Source organism: Anopheles arabiensis, chromosome 3 (genome assembly GCF_016920715.1).
Source record: "Anopheles arabiensis isolate DONGOLA chromosome 3, AaraD3, whole genome shotgun sequence".
In the NCBI taxonomy this organism is placed as follows: Eukaryota; Metazoa; Arthropoda; class Insecta; order Diptera; family Culicidae; genus Anopheles; species Anopheles arabiensis.
In genome coordinates, this window is record NC_053518.1 from 1,243,749 (window position 1) to 1,263,339 (window position 19,591).

General features: G+C 38.2%; 1 protein-coding gene and 1 long non-coding RNA gene across 5 annotated transcripts in view; one reads left to right on the plus strand and one right to left on the minus strand.

Annotated features, from left to right (window-relative positions):
- Positions 1 to 19,591, plus strand: part of LOC120904476 — a 34,234-nt gene that overhangs the window by 3,520 nt on the left and 11,123 nt on the right. Inside the window, exon 3 of one of the 2 annotated variants that reach the window (XR_005739767.1) lies at positions 11,011 to 11,114. The exons of the other annotated variant lie outside the window; for it this stretch is intronic. This is a non-coding gene — a long non-coding RNA (uncharacterized LOC120904476). Of the gene's footprint in view, positions 1 to 11,010; positions 11,115 to 19,591 lie in introns of those variants that run through there. 2 annotated transcript variants of the gene reach the window in all.
- Positions 1,183 to 19,591, minus strand: part of LOC120904474 (protein Gawky-like) — a 35,616-nt gene continuing 17,207 nt past the window's right edge. For all 3 annotated transcript variants that reach the window (XM_040314482.1, XM_040314479.1, XM_040314481.1), the window contains exon 9: positions 1,183 to 19,536. In XM_040314482.1, the coding sequence (XP_040170416.1) occupies positions 19,397 to 19,536 (140 nt within the window). In that variant the 3' untranslated portion in view covers positions 1,183 to 19,396. The remainder of the gene's footprint in view (positions 19,537 to 19,591) is intronic.

The following is a 19,591-nucleotide window of genomic DNA, read 5'->3' on the forward strand; positions in this document are numbered from 1 at the left end:
AGCTGACTCCCAGACTGCCCAGTCGAACTGCAAACAAGAAAACTCGGTAGAACAGGAACAGCAAGAAAACCCCCGTCTATCTTGTTACTGTTATTTTTACAATCTTTCTCTTACTTTTGCTTATTTTTGCGGTCTCTATCAATCTAGGTCGGAGCAGAAGCAGCAGCAGCAGCAGCAGCGGTTCTTTGTTCTAACGCACCAGACAGTCGGTGGAGGTTACGATTTATTTATCACTTTTTTTTCGTCTGTGTGCGCCGTTGTTAGCCAATGTTCAAGTTACATGCAACCCCGCCCGGGTTTCTGTCGCGACCTACCTCACGCAGAGCGCAGGATGATGATGGTGGTGGTGGTGTCCAATTGCGTCAAATGTGTTGTTGCGAAATGACCCATTTTTTCTCTGTTTGTCTGTCGGATGAAACAGAGGTATGGGAGGGAGCGGGGGGTAGGGAGCATGACATGTGTGTGTGTGTGTGTGTGTGTGTGTATGTGGGGTGCGGGAAATTAAATTGGGAGAAACGCAAGCATTCAATCCTACATGCCTCGACGGCAGTGCAAATAATTCGTCGGCAGGAGATAAGCGACGAACCGGGGGTGGGGGGCGCAAATGCAATTCCGTCCCGAGGGCTGCCTGAAGACAAAGAAATGCATTCAATTCGACGATGGCTGGTCGGGTGTTGATGTTTGTCAAAAATTTCAACACTACAAAGTGTAGATAACAGCGTGCTGTCCGACAAAATATTGCGCATTATGTAACGGGATACTGTATTATTAAATGAAAAAAAAAATCATTCATATCAATTGACATTTAAATACAACAAAATGTTCTACAAAGGTGCGTTAAATTTATGCCGAGATTGAACAAAATAACACGTGCTTCAATACCATCATCCGATTCGCGGAATATTTCAAACGAACCGTTACAAATAACCCTTTTCAACCGTTTCATTTCAAAATATTACCCCTACACGTTACACTGACAGTTGATGCGTTACTAAGCGTTATGCGGTACAGCAGAAACTAGAGATGGTCATGCGAAGGCTCGCGAGTGGTATTTGATGATTTTATCATGCATTTCCTTTTACTGTTTAAACACATCATCCATCAGCAAAGTACACATAAAAAAACATGATTTTCTCACTTTTTGTCCAGTTTTTAATTAAAACACTAACTACTACACACAACTTGGTTTAATATGCTTTATTTGTCAATCAACGAGTACAATTACGGTTACATTGATATTTTTGCTTGTTTTTTGCTCACAACTATTCACTAGTTTCATTTGTTGTGGTTTGTAGGGGGCTTTTTTTTCCTCCCCAATCTCCCCCTCTCACGTCTCACGTGCGCAACTTATTATTTAGTCATTTAAATGTTTTGTTGCCCGGCGTCTTCTTCTCCCTAGAGAGCACGCGTCACACGAGCTTTTTTATGCTATGTTTTGTTACACTCTTTAGTGCGCATGCGCGCTTGGTTTTGTCTTTCAACATTTCATTCTCAACACAGAACCCCCGTTTTTGTTTCAAGGATAGTGAAAAATGGATCGGTGGCGAAGGTTCTACCAACTGTGGTTTGTGTTGTTGTTTCATATTGCATTATGTGCGTGTGAGTGTGTGTTTGTTTATTCTTGTTTGACTTTGTTGCACCTTTGCTTCTTCCGAGTACAGTTCTCCAGTTTGCTTTGTTTGCCATTGATTACTAACGCGGAATTAATCGTTTTGTAAATGTGAATTGGTTACTGTTATGTTAAATCATTTGTTTATAGTTATGTCTTACTTTCATTTTGTAACTCTCTCTATATCAAATACACATCACATGACTATTTCACTATTTATTTATTACTTTTATGCCTCGCTCGATCTAACTCTCTTCCACATCTTTCTCCACACGTCCTTCCCTGTGCTATTCATTGCTCGTAATATCCGTATCGTACGCGTATTCATACTACGCGTGCATCGAATGCTTGGATTTTGGTTAACTAATCACGTTGTTTTTATCAATCCATTGCATTCCATTGCCGCTACACTCTTGCACAAATCCCCCATTCACATTCGCAATCACATACAATCTTTCCAGATCCAACGTTTGGTAATGCTGCGATCTTTCGTAATGAACACAGATTCTCTCATACCACACACACTGCTGCTTCTCCACTGCTTCCGCACACGTCCAACCAGCCTTTGTTTTATATATATAGTTTATATACTTAGTTACGGTATTTAAATGTAATGTTTTCCCTTGTAAATGAGTATCACTCATGCGTTATGCCTCAGTAATACAGTTCCCCTTTCTGGTTTGAATGGCAAGAATATGGAAATAAGATAATAAACCGCATTTGCATTCGTCCACAGTCTGCCCACCTCCCATCATTCCGTTCTGCCCACTTATCGACTCAATACATTAAAGCGTTTTTTCATATTACTCAGAGTTTTTTGTGGGTTTTGTTTTGCGTATTTGTGTCCTGCGCTTCGTCTTGCTTTCTCGTCTACCGGTATCTTTCTATTGCTGTTGCAAACATATTTTCTTACAATATTTTGTTTCTTGTTTTATAGTTTCATTTTAGTTCTCTGCTGCAATCCCTACTGTTCGGATTAAAGTTTATCTTTTGCATTCACATCAGTCAGTCGCTTCGACGCTCCTGCTGCTCTCTTCTTTCTAGTCGTATATATTATTTAAGTGTTTATTTAGGGTTTCTGCTGTCGGCACCGTTCTCACACCAAACACACCACCATTATTTTGTTGTAAAATAAGAAAAATATATGTATATTTATTTGTATTGTTCAATCTACTCAGCGTGTGCCCTTATTATCTAGCTTAACTTGCTCTTCTTACGAATCTTGTAATGTGTTTGTTTGTCTCTTCTTCTGTTAGTGTGTATTGTGGGTGGCTTAAGTTATCATGTTTATTCATCTTTGTCGTTTCCTTTCTGGCTCGTGTGGTTCTAGCTCCACCACCGCTCTATTATTACCATTGATTACCGCGTATTCAATATTGTTTGTATAATATATTACCGCCACTTGCTAAAGTAGTTTTTACTTAACTTATCTCATTTTGATTGGTCACATTTATCGCATTTTTTGAAAGATTTGCTGTGGATGTTTACATGCACAATACATCCATACATATTTTGTTTCTCTCGTAAGATAAGGTTTCTGTTTGTTTAACTTCAATCTTTGCATGTTTCGGTGTCACATTCATTTTGTTTGCTTTTTGTTTGATTCGTAATGGATTCGCTTCACTCAATTAGGATGTTATCTCCTTCCTAGTGTCCTTCCGATTTCTTGATTATAACCCATTTTTATAGTTGTGTTGTGTGGTTGTTCTTTTTGTTGATTGTTTTTCTCTCAAGTTTGTTAAAAAATCTCTGCACCAAACTCCATCCTCCCTTTCAAACATGTTTATTGGTGGCAAAGTTTTATTGTTGCTGCGTTTGGTTTTTTTTCGTCGCGAAATTCATTTACAGAGTATTGTTCTGTTTATTGCGTCCATTGACTTACAAATTCGACTGTGATACATTCGCTCCTGCCTTTTCTACCCAGAATTGAGAAGCTACCAAACTTGACTCAGTACGCGGAGAACACATACATAAATATCGGATGTTTTATAGTTCTTTGTAATACGAGATGACATAGAGAGAGAAAGTGTTTGGGCGGCTGGAGGCCACATCCGGACTGCTCCGATGCTGGAGGGGCACACCGCGCACCCGGTGTCGTGTTCGTTGCTGGTCCGCGTTAACGCGTTGGTTGGATCCTGTTATCCTCCTGTTTGTATTCAAGTTGTTTCATGCTAGCTTGTTTGTTTCATGTATTGAAAAAATCAATTGTATATGTATATGTATATGTATATATATATTTAGGATGTTGTGTTTGTATAATGATGATATTACATTTAGTAAGGAATACAAAAATAGATTCGAAAGATAATGGTTTGGTTTTGTTCTTAGTAAGTTTCGTTTCCGTTTTTTTGCTCATTTTGCTATGTGAGAAGATATTGCGAAAAAACTGACATCGATGCCACGAAGAGTGAAAGATTTGAACCAGGGAAGGGGAGTTTGATTCTCCTTCCAGGTTCTTTACACACTATGGTTTAGATTAGTTCACACATTTATAGATAGACTTGTTGTTTGTATATATAGTATATATATTTAATATGATTCACAATTATTTATCACTTGCGTCGTTTGTCTGCCTTATTGATGTATTTTATCTAGGAATTTGTTCCAACAAGAGGAAGGCTGAAATACACTTATAGGTATCAGTATATATACTTTTCCATCGATTTGTTTGGTTTGTAAAACGTTTTTTCTTTCTTTCTTTCTTTCCTCTTGCATCCTATATTTCCGCTGTTACTGTTTGTGCTACACGCGTTGCTTCACATGCTTACATAGTAGATTGGCTTGTTTTTGTATTGTTGTTTTTTTCTGTAACACGTTACACTACCGTGTACTACGATCTTATGCATTCAATATTATAAAAGTACGACGACGACATCGATTTGATTGATCCAACAGTTTTGAGGAAAGGTGGTGGGCGCAATGTTTGTAAACTGTTTGTTTATTTGTTTGTTTATTTGTTTGTTTGTTTGTTTGTTTGTTTGTTTGTTTGTTTGTTTGCTTGCTTGTATTTTCGAACAAAGAGAAGAAAAACTATCAACTACGACACCTAAAAATTGTTCACATTCATATTACTGCTACCACTACTAGGCAAATCTTCGTCTCCTTCTCCACTCCTGTGCGTCCCTGTGCGTGGGTCGGCTTGGTTCACATAATTACGCTGAATCTCTAAAGAATAGAACACACACCGAGAAACATTACACATTGTTTCATCATGTTTTTGTGCAGTTTTCTGTTTTGCTATTTTTTTTTTGTAGTATCTTTTTTAATCTTTTTTGTTGTTTGCCTTCTCTTTACTACATATATATAAACACACAGGACAGATAAAGAGTTATGAAAAAGGTAAGAGGATTTAAGGGTAAGATCAAGTCTTTGTATTATTAAAGCTGAAGCTGAAACACTGAATCGCCCTCATTACCATTTTTTCTTCTCGTATGCCGTTTTTGTGTACGTTTCGATGCTTTTCTGAAAAGCTTAAGGAGTGTCAATAATATAGTATCCCGCTTAACGAACTGTTATCATATGGTAAAATGCTTGTTTGGGGCGGGATGGTGTTACCTCACAAATCCAAATTGTCATGTTGAACAAAAACAAAAATCACGTGGTATATATTAACGCTCTGACATTGGGATGATAATTTGTAACAAAACCATAAACCTTCTTCACAAAAAGCAGCTGCTTAGTAACTGTTTTTTATACTAATTTGACAAATTTTGACTAGCTTACAGCTTCCCACTGGTAAAGCGCAGTAGTAGTAGGTGGTTCCATATTATAAGCCGCTCCACTGCGGAGTTGCTGGCTATTGCTTTTGCGTAGTCTTTATTTGCTTTTCGAAGCATCGCTGGAGAGGTATGTATGAGTTTGATTATCGGATGTGATTGATTTTAGAGTAGCGACTAGGATAAAGGGGGGGGCTAGAAAGTGTAGAATTTTGGTGGCCCTGTTTGATAGGACATCAACCATTTACAGTTCAGTAGCCGTTAGCGTTAGCCGCTATCGTTTTGCTGTGTGGGGAGATCTTGGAGTCAAGTAAAACCTGGTGACCGATCGGTAGAATTTTGATTTCACTTTTGGCACACATTTTGCAGCAGCTACCAAAGCTGCTCGAGCTCTCCCACATTTAAAAGTTAAGCATTTGTACGAAATTAACTTCTTTTTTTGCCAAACATTTCACAATACAGGAGGGAGGGATGCTCTGCTACTGTTCAAACCGTATGATGCTGGGTTTTTTTACTCTTAATTTCCATGGATAATTTAAAGCTCGAACACATCGACCATTCTGTTTAACGAAAATGAGCACACTTAACGCACATCCGGAACTCAACTGACATTGATTTACTCAGCTACTGTTTAGAATTTCTTATTGTATTGTGTTTTTCTCGACTTTTAGCTTCTCATTGTTGTTATATATTTGAGTTCATCTATTTTGAATTATTTAAGTTATTCCCTTTTCCGGTATTCATTTAGTGTTTAGATGTTTGGTATTGTGTGGTAGTTCAAAACGCTATAAAAACAAGGAACATTTTCACATATTTATACTCTAGCGCGTCCATTTTTCTTTTCTCCAGGATTTGTAACATTAACGCGCTAGAATGCACCAGTCATCAATACTAATTAAGCCCTGTTTGTGGCTTTATTTGGTGATTTTAAGTTAGCGACACCAGGCTCGGGTACGTGACCATACGCCGTCGTCCAGGATAAAGTTTAGCATCAACACACACATGTCATTTATCTAGTTATTTAGTAGTTTCATTATTTTAGTGCTGTTTCTCTCCAGGTGAGCGGTCCAACCCAGATCGCTAAGGCTTCCTGGGGATGTCGTCGGCTCGTTATTGGTTGAAGGCAAATCAAAAACTAATAATCTTCCAAGCCCGCTCCCTACGCGTGCGCTCCCTGTTTGTCAGTACACGTTTGGTTCCATTCCTACAAACTACTGTGTCCCGCTTAGTGTAAGATATTTCTCTTAATTGTAATTCTTATATAAACAAAATGTCACAAGAATCCAGCTGCCAGCTGCCAGCTGTCTCCTCTACCAATGTAGTGTTGTGTTTACTATTTACTATATTCCTTATCAACAAGGACTTAATTTGCTACTCTTTTTGTGTCTTCTTTCCTTTCCACTCTTTAGTTGGAAGCTTCACGGTAAGCTTATTCTCTCACATCAACTCTTGTACGATCAAGCACACAAACACACACACCCACACACTACACACTACTGCGGTTTGCTACGGTTGATATCGATTCATCTATCATTTTGTTCTTCACACTTTGTTTCACCACATAAAATTATTGATTTATTTTCTCGCGCACGAGAAGGATTCTGTACGACTCCTGCTCTGTTCCTCGATTATTGTTTTCTTATTCGCGATCGCACGATCGTTGGAACATTCAACGATCAAAATCTACTCTTTATGGATGGCTTTTCAATCAGATATTTAGTTTATTTTTTTTTTCTAATATTATACTCATACCACTGCTGGGTTTGGTTGGTTTTATTAAGTTTTTCTCTCGATTATGCTGTCTCTTGCTAACGGATTAATTCTTCTCCTCAGCACGATCCACAAATCAGTCTCATATCACTTCTCAGACGCAATGGTATACGCGGCTTGGTCACTGAACGAAGATTTTTTTTTCTATTCCGCAAAAACTCAACCAGCGTCCCCTACGAGCAGTGTTTGTTTTAGTCCAATTTGTAGGAAAACTAAAAAATAATATTTAATTCCCATTTCATGACGTAAAATAGTTCTCACTGTTGTGATGTACGCGGAATGTAAAATAATTGCACTTTCCTTTGAATGTCTCACATTTCACAAAACCAATTCATTTATCTACCTCCTGCTGCTTGATGTTTATTTTCCTACCAACAAAACAACTCTAAACTTAGACAGCCTTACAAAATCAGTATAATTGCAATAAAACATATAACAGAGAGATAATCCTAACGCTACTTAATCTTGACGCAACCCTTTTCTCATATCGACGTCATGTGCTTTCCATTTAATATCGTCTTCCATTCAACCGTGTGTTTTGGTGACATTAAGGCTTCTTCCGATTGAGCAACGCACACCGTAAGAACTCAAATTCATTCTTGCTTTCAAAATTCTACTGCTCAATCGTCTAACATGCATTGTTATCTCTCTTTTTGTTAATTATCCTTGTCCATTTCCTTGTCTTATTACACATATCGAAAGCATACACACACTTGTTACACTCGAGTGTTTTGTTTGTCACGTACTTTTTTGTTGTTATGAGGCATTAGTTTAAAACAATTACATTTTAACATATTTTTTTCTCCTTCTGTTTTGTTTTCTTAAACATTTTCTTATAGAAAATACTGATTCTTGCATCGATAGAATTATCGAGCTTGCTTATTTTCCATATATTTTTGTGTTATTTATTGTAGGTGGTATTCGTCGTTTTGTTGCACAAGTTTCATTGCCCGCTTTCATTATGTTTATATCCATTGTTTTGTGTTTTGTGGTTCCAGTCTGTGTGGAAGTCGGTATGTGTGTTGTACCATCGTAACGTAACTAACTCCAACACACATTGGGTGTACTAAGCTTAGTAGTAGTAGGTGCAATAACTGTTTCATTCATTGTGGCGCTTTATCGTCCCGATATCTGCTTTACACGTGCGCTTGGTCATAGTGTGTTGCTTCTAATTTGTGTTGTTTAAGCACCATCGTTGCCCGCCGTGATGGTCAAATGAATGCGCAAATGTGTCTCTTTTTTCCATTCTTTGCATTTGTGTTGCGGTCCTATTTTACTCCTTTTTTGTGCACAGCCAAATCCCGAGAAAGTCTCTCCTCTCATTGGTTTGGTTGTTGTTCCACATTGGTTGGTTGTTGGGTTTTAAGGGTTTTAGTTTTTTTTTTTTTGTTTAATGCTGTTTCATTTAATATACAATGTATTAGGTAATAAGGAGAGGTTTGTGAATTTATGATGCATGCTTATATGTGTGTTTTTGTGTAAGTTTGTTCATCAGAGCCGTGTTTTCCGCAGTATATAATTGATCCGCTGTTAGATTGCAGTTTGTGTTTGCTTGTCTCATTTGAACCCTGTGTTTTGCGCTTTGGCCCTATACCACTGCCATTCACACCGCTGCCGCTTGATTATTATTAAATTATTATAACCTCGTTCATATCTGTAGCCTCATTATATCTGTTTGCTTGTTTAAGATTTTTTTGCAATTTTCTTTCTTGCACCAGAGTATGCTGCTGTTTGCTTTGAATAAATCATTCATTCGCAATTCGCATGCTTGATAGTTCTTTTGGTACGTATTGATTTACCTTAGGAGCTAGGTTAGTGATGTTCTGCGTGAAAGAAATATACTTATGTTGATTTTCTCCTTTCCGTCAAGGTAAATAATTGTTTCCTAATCAGAAACATTCTCAACCATACACTGCGACACACTTGATGAGGCTGCGGTTTGTCCCCAGCAGCTGTGCTCCTTACACTCAGTGTTAAAACATAATTACTACGGTTTATAGGCTTCTTTCTTTATCAAATTGCATTATTTGTGTTCAGTTTCTTGTATTGTATGTCACTGTTCCTTTCCCTTGCCTTACTTTTGTTTTCTCTTAGCACCTTATTTCGTCACTCTCTACTGCTTCTTTGTTTTCCTCTGCAGGAGGGGGGTGTGAGCTTTGTGTTTAATTTTGGTAGTACCGGTAATACTCTAGGTTTTGATAAGTCCGAGTCAGGATATAAGCCTTAAAGGAATATTGAACTCGTAGCAACAGGCCATGTTCCATTGCAACAATAAGAAGCTTTCATCACGTCTTCTTACATCAACTTGCAATTCTTCTTTTAGGGCAAGGCCTGCAACTCATTTCCGGCTTTCACGTCACTCACACAGGTACTTCAATGTGTTGCTTTCGATACGTTAATGCAGCGTTTGGGGTTGCGTGACACACGGCACATCATACACCAGATGTCCGACTAACACTTGTACCAATGCTAATGATGAATTATGTCAACAATCAGCACAACATCTCTTCTGGTTATGTCCTGTAGACTAACTGGTGGCACATGAGAGCGGGGATGTAAAGCATGGATGCTTGGTACGAAACCGGGCTCAGCTTCCGTTGGCATTTCGATATCTGTTTGTTGCTCACTGATTCATGAGCATGGAATGCATCAATCATATGGTGCTAGCAGTTAGTTTCTTTATCCTCGGTACTGATATCTTCCGTGCCAATCTTTAACGAAAAGCTACCAAAGAAGTTGGTTTTGTACTTTAGAGAATAGCCTTGTTGCATTCGTCGTATACGCTCTCTCTATCGCCCCGCCGTCCGATGTGTCGATCGAGTTGCAACTGAATTAAAATAGTGCAGGACGCACAAGATTCGACACATTGGAGCGAAACATCAACTTCACTGCTGGCATACTGCCAGTGCTTCTTCCCCGCATGGCGTTGTACCCTGTACTGACCATTTTTCTTGGCACGCTTCATTGCTAACCAGCGAAGAGACTTTGCGATCGTGATATTCGTCCATTCGTTTCGTTTACACAACCAAAACCGTTGGACCTAGTACTAGAGTCCGCGTAAAGCGAACCGAAACATTCGCACTATTGATTGATTGATTTGCTTGACGATGATATGTGTCTGACGTAGATTTGCTGATGATCATCGCCCGCAGGATACGATCGGATGCTTCGGCACCTTGCTAAAGTTTCCGTTTCATTCGATAAGGAGAATTCTTTGGCTTCACTGTTGAATTTCTGGCTCCATCGGAGCACGCTTGAGGGAGAAGATACTTTTGCTTCGTTTCTCTACTGCTTACTGTTCTGCTGCGTCGCTACAAGGATAAGGAACATACATCACAATGAAGAGATAGTTGCCTTATCCGACTAAACCACTGGTGTGTTGTTGGCTTATCCTGCCGTCCTTTTGATCATTGTTTTCTTGTTTCCAGTTAAAATTCCCCTTTCCCTACCATCCACGCGCACACATGGTGTAATTGTGTAACAAAACTTGTTCAAAACAAACACATTCGCTTAGCGAATTTAGAAAAAAACAAGGAATAAGCACTGAGATATCAAATGCAGGTAATTTTTGGAGTTAAAGATATTGGTGGCATAGAATTGCAATACGATTTACAGAATATTGCACACACGTTATAAAGTTTGTTACATTAAATGGGATTGGCTTTTCCATAAGAGCAAATGTTACGTGCTACGTTTTTGTTTCATCTACCATTTGTCTGATAATAATACTAGAATAACGATCACGACAGAAGACACATACTCTTGATCATTAGTGGATCACTGTCGCTTTTACTTAAACTTTAATCTATTTTCCTTATAGTTTTTGTTTCGCTGGAAATTTCTCCTAAAACATTAAATGCAAACATTTCACATCTACTCAAAAGATTCTCCTATTTCCTCCCTATCACTCTACAGGTTTTGGTTAACACTGTAAGCTCTCGTAGAATTTGCTCCAATTGGTAAGCCTCCTCTGCCTCGCGCCGAACGAACGTAAAGGTATTTGATTTTACTATCTTGTGGTACATCTTCATTGGTTAGCTCTGTGCAATGCACGAGCAATGCATCAGCATCCTTACATGGACGTGAATTGTCCAACCTTGGCAATGTCTTTCGTCCGGGTGGCAGTTTTTAAGGCACTGTCTGTCTTCTTCAAACACACGGCTCTGCAATAAGTAAACCCTAGCGGCCCGTGTTCTAGGTAGAGTTAGGTGGTACTAAGGATCAAATTAATTGGTATTCATAACGATTGCCGCCCAGTCACCGGGCTGCTAGATGACCCACTCAAATGCTACGAAGCTTGTACAGAACCAAAATAGTGTAAATTAAATGGTCGAAAATAGCAAACTGCACCTATCTTCTTTCTATGCTCGCCCCATTCGCTGGAAGACAGTTACCACTATCAACCACTATCGTGCTTTTTAAAAGTTGCTGATACATAAATAAACTGAATCGGAATCACTCGATATTAGCATCTCTAAGTGTGCAGTGTGTGTGGTAGATCGTTTACGATCATCACATAATTAACCCGTAAAATGTAAAGTTTTAAACTGTAATTAAATCACGCTTGCAACAATGCCGTTTCCTTACTGCTGTGTTTAAATTTAACCTTAAAAGCGGTCATGTTTGTATTGCACAGAAATAATATAAACGATTTGTATTGAGAGTGGGTTTAAAACTCTTTAAAAAAAGCAAAAACTATTTTATAAAAAGTATAAACACATTTCCCTCACAAGAGATCTACTTCGTAAAAAATGAACGTTTCCTCAAATGTTACGCGTTAAAGCGAATATCCAAAAGCGTTACATTCGTACAAGAAATGAAAATTGGGTCCACACCTATCACGAAATACACCATCCTACGGTCTTACTGCTCTCGGGGGCTTTTGATTATCGCTTGACCGTTATTTTTAGTATATTATAAGTACGTTAAGAAGGCGTTATAATTTTCACAGACGCAAGAGAATCATTCGGAAAGAACTAGTTGCGAACAAACACCTGGCCATTAATAGCTGACCTTTTTTGGTTTTAGTTTTACACATCGAGTGGAGAGAAATCGCACGCTGGTTGGCTAACATATTTTGAGCTTGGAAGATACATCGATATTCTGAAGCTACACATTCAATGGAAGGGTGAAAGCACACATAGACACGTAGAGCGTTGAGTTATACAGTTATCGATGAGTAGTATTGATTACCTAACGATCTCTTATTTGTTGATTATGCAAAATATGGCATTTTATGCTTTATTTCTATGCATTCCTCACGTCCCGATTCCTTAAATGTTATGGGGAATAAGTGATTCTGTTTTTTCATCTTCTTTTCAAACTCAAACTTCAAACAGTAGATCGAAACAATTATAAGGAACTAATAGCAGCAGTAGTGCTGTCAAGGAGAATCGGTTCTATAACAACCTAAATTCATAAAGGAAAGGAAACATGTGCGCGTGGTATGGATCATTCAATAGATTAGTTACATCCAACACGCCAGAGCACAGCCTTATTCAAGCCATTCCGTCTGCAGAATGCAGGATACCGAAAACACACCAACGGTTTGAAGGGTTTTTCGCAAACACTACTCTTCTGTTACTTGTTCAACATTCGCTACAGCTTTTTTCTTTATGAGCCTCCTGTAGTGTAGCAGCAGCTTTTAAGATACGTCGCATCCGCACTCCGCAATGGAAGGTATGTTATGTATCGGAGTTTTGTTATTATCTCCTCGCTCCTCGCTACTTTTGCATTCATATTGAGCCTTCTAAAACGCACTTCATTATACGCCTAATATTTACTTGACAAGGATATCTAATTGCGTTTGGCGAAATACATTTCTTTTTGTGTAATTTTGGTCATTTCATCTCCATCCACAGAGTTTACTGTTTTCTCATACATTCTTAGGCCTTCATTATGCCAGCTAGCTGCATTTTATAGTCGATTTGGAATAAAATCTCTAGAACATTGCATTTTAAGGGATGAACTATATCTGAACATTTAACTTCCACTACTTTTTTCTTCGTTTTTTTTTTGTTTTTGGAGTTTATGGCATGTCACATTTTTTTGATTTAACTATGTTTGTTTACTTTACTTGTTTTACTCCTCATGATAGTGGGTTGAATAGTTGAATATATTATATGTATATATGATGATAATGCAATGTCTTATACATGTAATTGCGCAAATATGTTCTTACATTACTACAATTCGGCAGATTCCGTGCATCGGCGTCTCACACAATATCGCATTAAAATACATTCATGGTTCCACTGCAATTATGTTACATTAGTCGATCACACACTACACACGTCGGCGGCGGTTAGAATGTACTGGTTATCAAATAATTATCATACTCCATCTATTATGTGGCATCGTGGTGTACACCTTAGCTTACTAACATTTTCTCTCCTGATGCTGCTATCCTTTAATCAGCAGTGTTTGGTTTGACTTTTGAGTTTCCATGTGCTCGATGATGCTTTTGCTTGATCTCTGGACTTTTTTTATAAATCCGCCTTGACAGCACTACCCTTACTCATCGAAAGTCGACGACAGTCACAATTGTGAGTGTGTGTGTGTTTTTTTAGTTATAATATTCATTTTATCCTATTATTTATTACGTTAGAAAGAGCACCTTTGCATTGATTACTTTCAATATTATGTTCGTTTTGTGACGTTTTACCGTGTGTAGTCTTTTTATCAAGTGAAATGTTCCATCAACCCCTGAAAGCACAACGTTTGAACGCATTTTCTGGTATACCTCTCTTGGCAAAACATTCACCATGAAAGGTTTAAAACACATTGGGGTTTGGTAGTACTAGTAGTAGTAGTAGTAGTTTGACGAGAGATGATTAGAACAAACAAACACTTCACACAGAGAAGGATGATGATAAAAGTACACTTATTATAGTTCTGTTTTGTCTGCGTCCTTGCAGGTATGTTTTGGGGATTATGTTTGGACAGAGCCAGAAACATAAAACGATTCGTTTTTTTTTATCGATTTTTTGTTATCTTTCACTTTCACACCTGCTATAATCTATTACATGAGGTGGTATTGCTGCAATTTATGCTTTCGTGTTATGGTTTATTTTGTCAAAGTTACATCTGATTTTATTTTTCATCGTGATGATTACTTAACTTTCGTATCAAAAGCTTGGCTTTGTCTATTTCGTACAATTAGCTATTTTGTGATTAATTGTTTTCGAATGTTTTTGAGTGGTGGCTTGTGACTAGCGTAAACGGTTGCATTATTTTGTTGCACAGTTTGAAACGCAACCTTTTACATTTTACAAATTGTTCGCAAACTGTAATCAACTAACAACAATCCGCTGTTTGCCGTTGAGTACGTAAGTCCTCAATATTCCTCTGATGTGATCAGGTAGCGTTTTACGAATAAATCGTTATTGCAGATCATGTAATAAATATGCCAACGCTGATAATCAGATACTCATTCACTATTAAAAATGAGATGAGGGTCATTTGAAGCGCCTGGGCTCTAGCAAATCGGAATTGAACGGTATAACACATGCATAAAGCTGAGGCTGATACGTCTGCTAACTTTGCTTTAGTCTGATGAAATTCCACGATACTAGAGCGGAACCTCAAAACCCCTCAACCTCACTACAATTTACCCTACACAACGAATCATAGCCAAATTCATGAATTCATCAACATTAATAACCGATTTTTATCTGAATTCTGCAGCTTTAAATATATTGTCATAATTCTGTGCCAATCCATGCTTCATTACCATTCAAATCGCACGTTGCTACGCTATCATCATCATGTAAGCACAGTTGCTATTTATCTTCTCCTTCTGCTTGCTTGCAGTTATGCGTACCCTTGCTGTGTCGTTGAATTTTATCAAATTTCGATCATTTATCTTCATTACTTCTATCTTTCCTCTTTACGTGATTGTTTTAATCATTTGAGTATTTCATAGATGTGGTACAGTACATTTTCATCATTTAATTCATCAATTACAATTACTGCAGGGATTATAATTACTTCGTTCGATACACCGTTCGACACGCTCACACACTGTGTTTGGCGCTTACGAAAGTGATAAATTTTAAAAATACCTCCCTACTCCGCACGATCAAGAAGCATGGATTAAATTCATGTCATTTCCTTGTATCGGTGTATTCTGGCGCAAATTGCACGGTCAACGCATTGCTGCTAGTGCTGTGATAATGATTTTATATAAATAGAATCTGTCTGTATCTCTTGTGGGCTCATATAGTTCCATACTTAGGTACTAAAATATAGGTTCCCTTTTTTCATTCTTACTCATTGTGATGCTTTCATGTGTTCATTTCTTATAATATCTAGATAAAATTTCTCCATACTCCCGCATTCTTCACACCTCCACACAAACAGTCACACATATTTTGATATCGTTTTACTATAAGTTTGCACCAATAGCTTAATACTAAATCCAGTTTATCAAACACACTCGTTTGTTGCAAGTATTTGATGGTGGTTTCACTTCACGCACACTACAGCAAATATGTTGTGCGCCTTTTTAAGTGGATATTCTTGTCTCCCCTCACCAATCACTGCGGAGAGGAAGGGCGGGGGAGGGGGGTTCATTTGTTGTCATATTTTGTTGTTTCATTTTCACAATCCATTGCTAACTCATTTGTACACATTATTCGTATATCGCACAGACATTCACATATATGTAGAGCATTGGTGTTTCCATGTAATAGCTTTTCGTTAACAAACGGTAGTCAGGAAACATGATAACAAGCTTTCTAATAATGCTTCCACACCAATGTTGCACAAACACACAGCTACAAACATTACCACCAATTACGCTAGTAAAGACAGCCTTCAGTTAAATCGGCGCTCGGCACAATGGCCATTTTCCGGCACCGTTGCAATGTCGGAAATGCAAAACATATTTTTTTCAACTTTCTGAGGCTATGGGCTTTGGCAGGTTGACGTACGGCAATCTCAGAATTGGAATATACTGCTACCTCTACACACAATGAAAGAATGTTACATTTTCCTGCTTATGCGCGTGTGCGTGTGTGCTCATCATACAGGTAACGTCGAAAGACACATACAATAATAATGCTAATTTTGTTATTCATGCACTAGCCCCGATCCACCTGTTGAGAAAATGTTCGAGCTGACTGATCCGATTGTTGGCTGGCTGATCTTCCACATTCAAACCAGTGTTTCGTGTTATTTCAGTTATTGTTCAAAACATTTTTTCCCCTTTTGTTCACCATTCTGTGCTGAAGGCTGTTTGAATGTTTGGTTTACAACCAATCATTAATTTCGTTATCACATGTTTGGCCAATATGTTTCTCTGCTTTTTTTCTAAATCTGTTGCACACACAACACACACACATACATTTTCCTACTCACGCATTTAGAATAGACACTAACAAGCCGTTGTTTTTTTTTCAATCGATTGCACTCATACAAACACATACACACGGAATTTGGTGTTGTGTAAAATGAAACTAAAAACATCAATAATCACTTGTTTTTCACTAGACTGATGAGTTTCTTTGCTGTGCGATTTCATGCTGTTTCCTTAATATGAAATATTGCTTTTAATGACTTACGCACAAAAAAGAGTTGAAGCTGATGAACGGTTCGGTTCACGTTCGTATCGACGACTCAATAATTGTTCGTTTGTGCTTGCCAATAATCTCTCGCTGTGCGTGTAATACATACTCCATTTCGTGTCGGCATTGGAGTTATAGTAGATATCTGTTGGTAGGTTGGTAGATCGCTATAAAGCATTACATTTATCATTTAATGTCGATGATTAGTAGCAACAGTGGCGGCGACCTGCTGGAACATAAGAAATTCAATGTGCGTTTGAAGGTATGTTCCCATTGAAAATAACAAAGTAAATGTGTGCGTGTTGCAATAACTTAATCACATATAAAGTGGGAAAAAGCTAATTTTCTCTTTAATGCGCAAAATATGAATCCCTAACACAACAACATTTAAATCAAATTGGTACCCATTATCGCAGGAATGTTGTAGGAGGAAGTATCCATAACGATAACGTTTTAAAAATATCAAAACAACTAAATTCACGAGCATATGAACCCCATACTACAGACAATAATTTAATAAGATAGATGATATCGTAGTTCAATAATGCACAAAGCATCGATTATTATCTTTGAAACTTAAAAAGGATAGCGATAGGAGACACCAGTATTACACGTAATAGGACATAGATTTGTGTGACATCACTCGTTTTTCATCAACTAAAATGTATTAGATCTACTGTGACACAAAAGCGCTTCTCACATTCAAACGTTCGGTGCCCGGTAAAGGTACGAAAAGAGGGGTTCGGAAAATAAACCTAACTTTGTGTGTGTGTATAATGATTCATTGTCACTACCTTCACTGTTCGTACACCTGGGTTAGAAAATCACAACCTTCCCGACATTAAAGTACACTCGGACTACTTCTGATATACTATCAGTAGAAGATAGCACCTGTTCTGGCGAATGATCCACATCCCTTGCGCTCACCTTACTTTCTACAGCTGTTACGACGCCATCTCTGCCATCGTTAAGTCTGTCTCTTATAGTCATACAGGAACAAAATGCACAAACAAAGTGGACGTCTCAATATAATGGCTTTTACATTCGTCAGAATGAAAATTTAGAATACAATCATGGAAATCTGATAGACTTGTTGGCTATTGGCCACGTGTTTGCGTAGTTAATCGTTGGCGTTTGCGCATTAACTGTTCGATCAGTCACACGGTAATACAATCGATCACTTATTACGCACGGAAGCCCTCCCTAATCGGTTGAGATCGCTCGTGTATCTCCGGTGTATTGTTGTGTGTTTCAACTTTTGATTGTGTCATTAGCAAACATTGTTTTGCACTACACCTTAGGCAAGTGTGTCTGCCTTCAAACAACTGACAACTGAGGCAGGTGCTACCAATGTAGTAATCTTTCTCACAGTGATTTTAGTTTTGTTCCCTGTTTGTCTATCCTTGCTAATAGTAATAGTAGTAGTTGTTGTAGTATTAGTAGTTGTAGCAATAGAAGTAGTAGTAGTAGTAGTAGAAGTAAATGCACTAGATCCGATGCTAGTTGTTGGGGCTTTTCTTCTTCCACTACAAACATAAGCGTTTTCGTATATCAATTCACCTCACAGTAGTGAGTGCAACATTCATCGCAATGCTCAGAAATTCATCAATTCAAATCAATCGAATTAAAAACAGTAACAAAATAAATAGTTTTCAAAAATACGAAACAATACGATACTCTTTCACAATAATAGCACACACTGATAATATATGGAACGCTGTACGTTCCTGTTTCTTTGCTATGTGTGGAAATTTATGAAGATTCGCAAATACTCTCCTCAATCCTACAAGTACATCTATTTCTTCGGTGTAAACTGACAGGTTCATATGTTGCCTTAAAGTATACATCATATCATATGCATTATATGGTTACCTGAAACGCACGGTATATAATCATTGCTACTTAGGTAGGTTGTTTCGCACACAAAACGACCAAATAACCGTTTTTGTTTTTGTTTTGTTTTTTTTTTGTTTTTTTTTTCACTTTAATAATATTACTGTTGCAGTTGTACTGCACCTATACCAACACAGATGATTGTGATGATTCGGAATTCTAAAATATTTATCGATATCGAATATATATATAGTCAAATGCTCTACAGAGCGCACTTTGTGATAGGTTTCCTTTTCCTTTCTGTTCATATTTGCATTCATTTGTATTCGGCAGATGTGCAGATCCGCTTACTGCTGCTGCACGATTGATCATTGATCGCTTACTGCCAAGCATTGCTTATTGATATATTACATAAAAAGCGGCATGAGAAATTAAAAATTATTCAACAAAACCATTTGTACCATATTTTGTCTGTAACGGGAATAACACGATTGGTCTAAGCGTTTGATTATGGTGCATCGGTATGTTTCATAACCGGTACCAATGCTCCCCTGCTGCACGCACGCACACACACACGTACACTATTTCCTCGTGGATTGTTTTGAGTACAACCACCCGTTGTATGAGTGGCGCCTTGAAGCGCATCACAATGCTTTACGTTATAAAGTTAAAACTAGCTCCCTCACACACCATCATAGGATCATCCATCGGCGATGTGGCACCCGTCCGTGCTCACGTTCCGTCTGGAGATTGTACCGCATAAAACTTTGCACATTAAAAACTTACCACCGACACCACCATCGACCCGCCGATCGGACGACAGTGACTGCGTGTCTGATGCCGAACGCATGTCACGTTTCAATGGCGCTCCACGTATTGCTGGTGTTGTTGCTGGTCACAGTTTAGTTAAGCTCGCCAACGAGTAAATTCTCCGGCAGGAATGAGTTCAAATTCGATGGAGTTCCTCGCTCGGTTGGACCATCCAACGGGGTCCACAGGTTGCTGCCACCGCCGGAAGATGCCCATGAAGAGCCCCAGGTATCTGTGAATAGTGTGACTTTTTAAAGAACAGCATATTCCTTTTACATTTCAAGTAT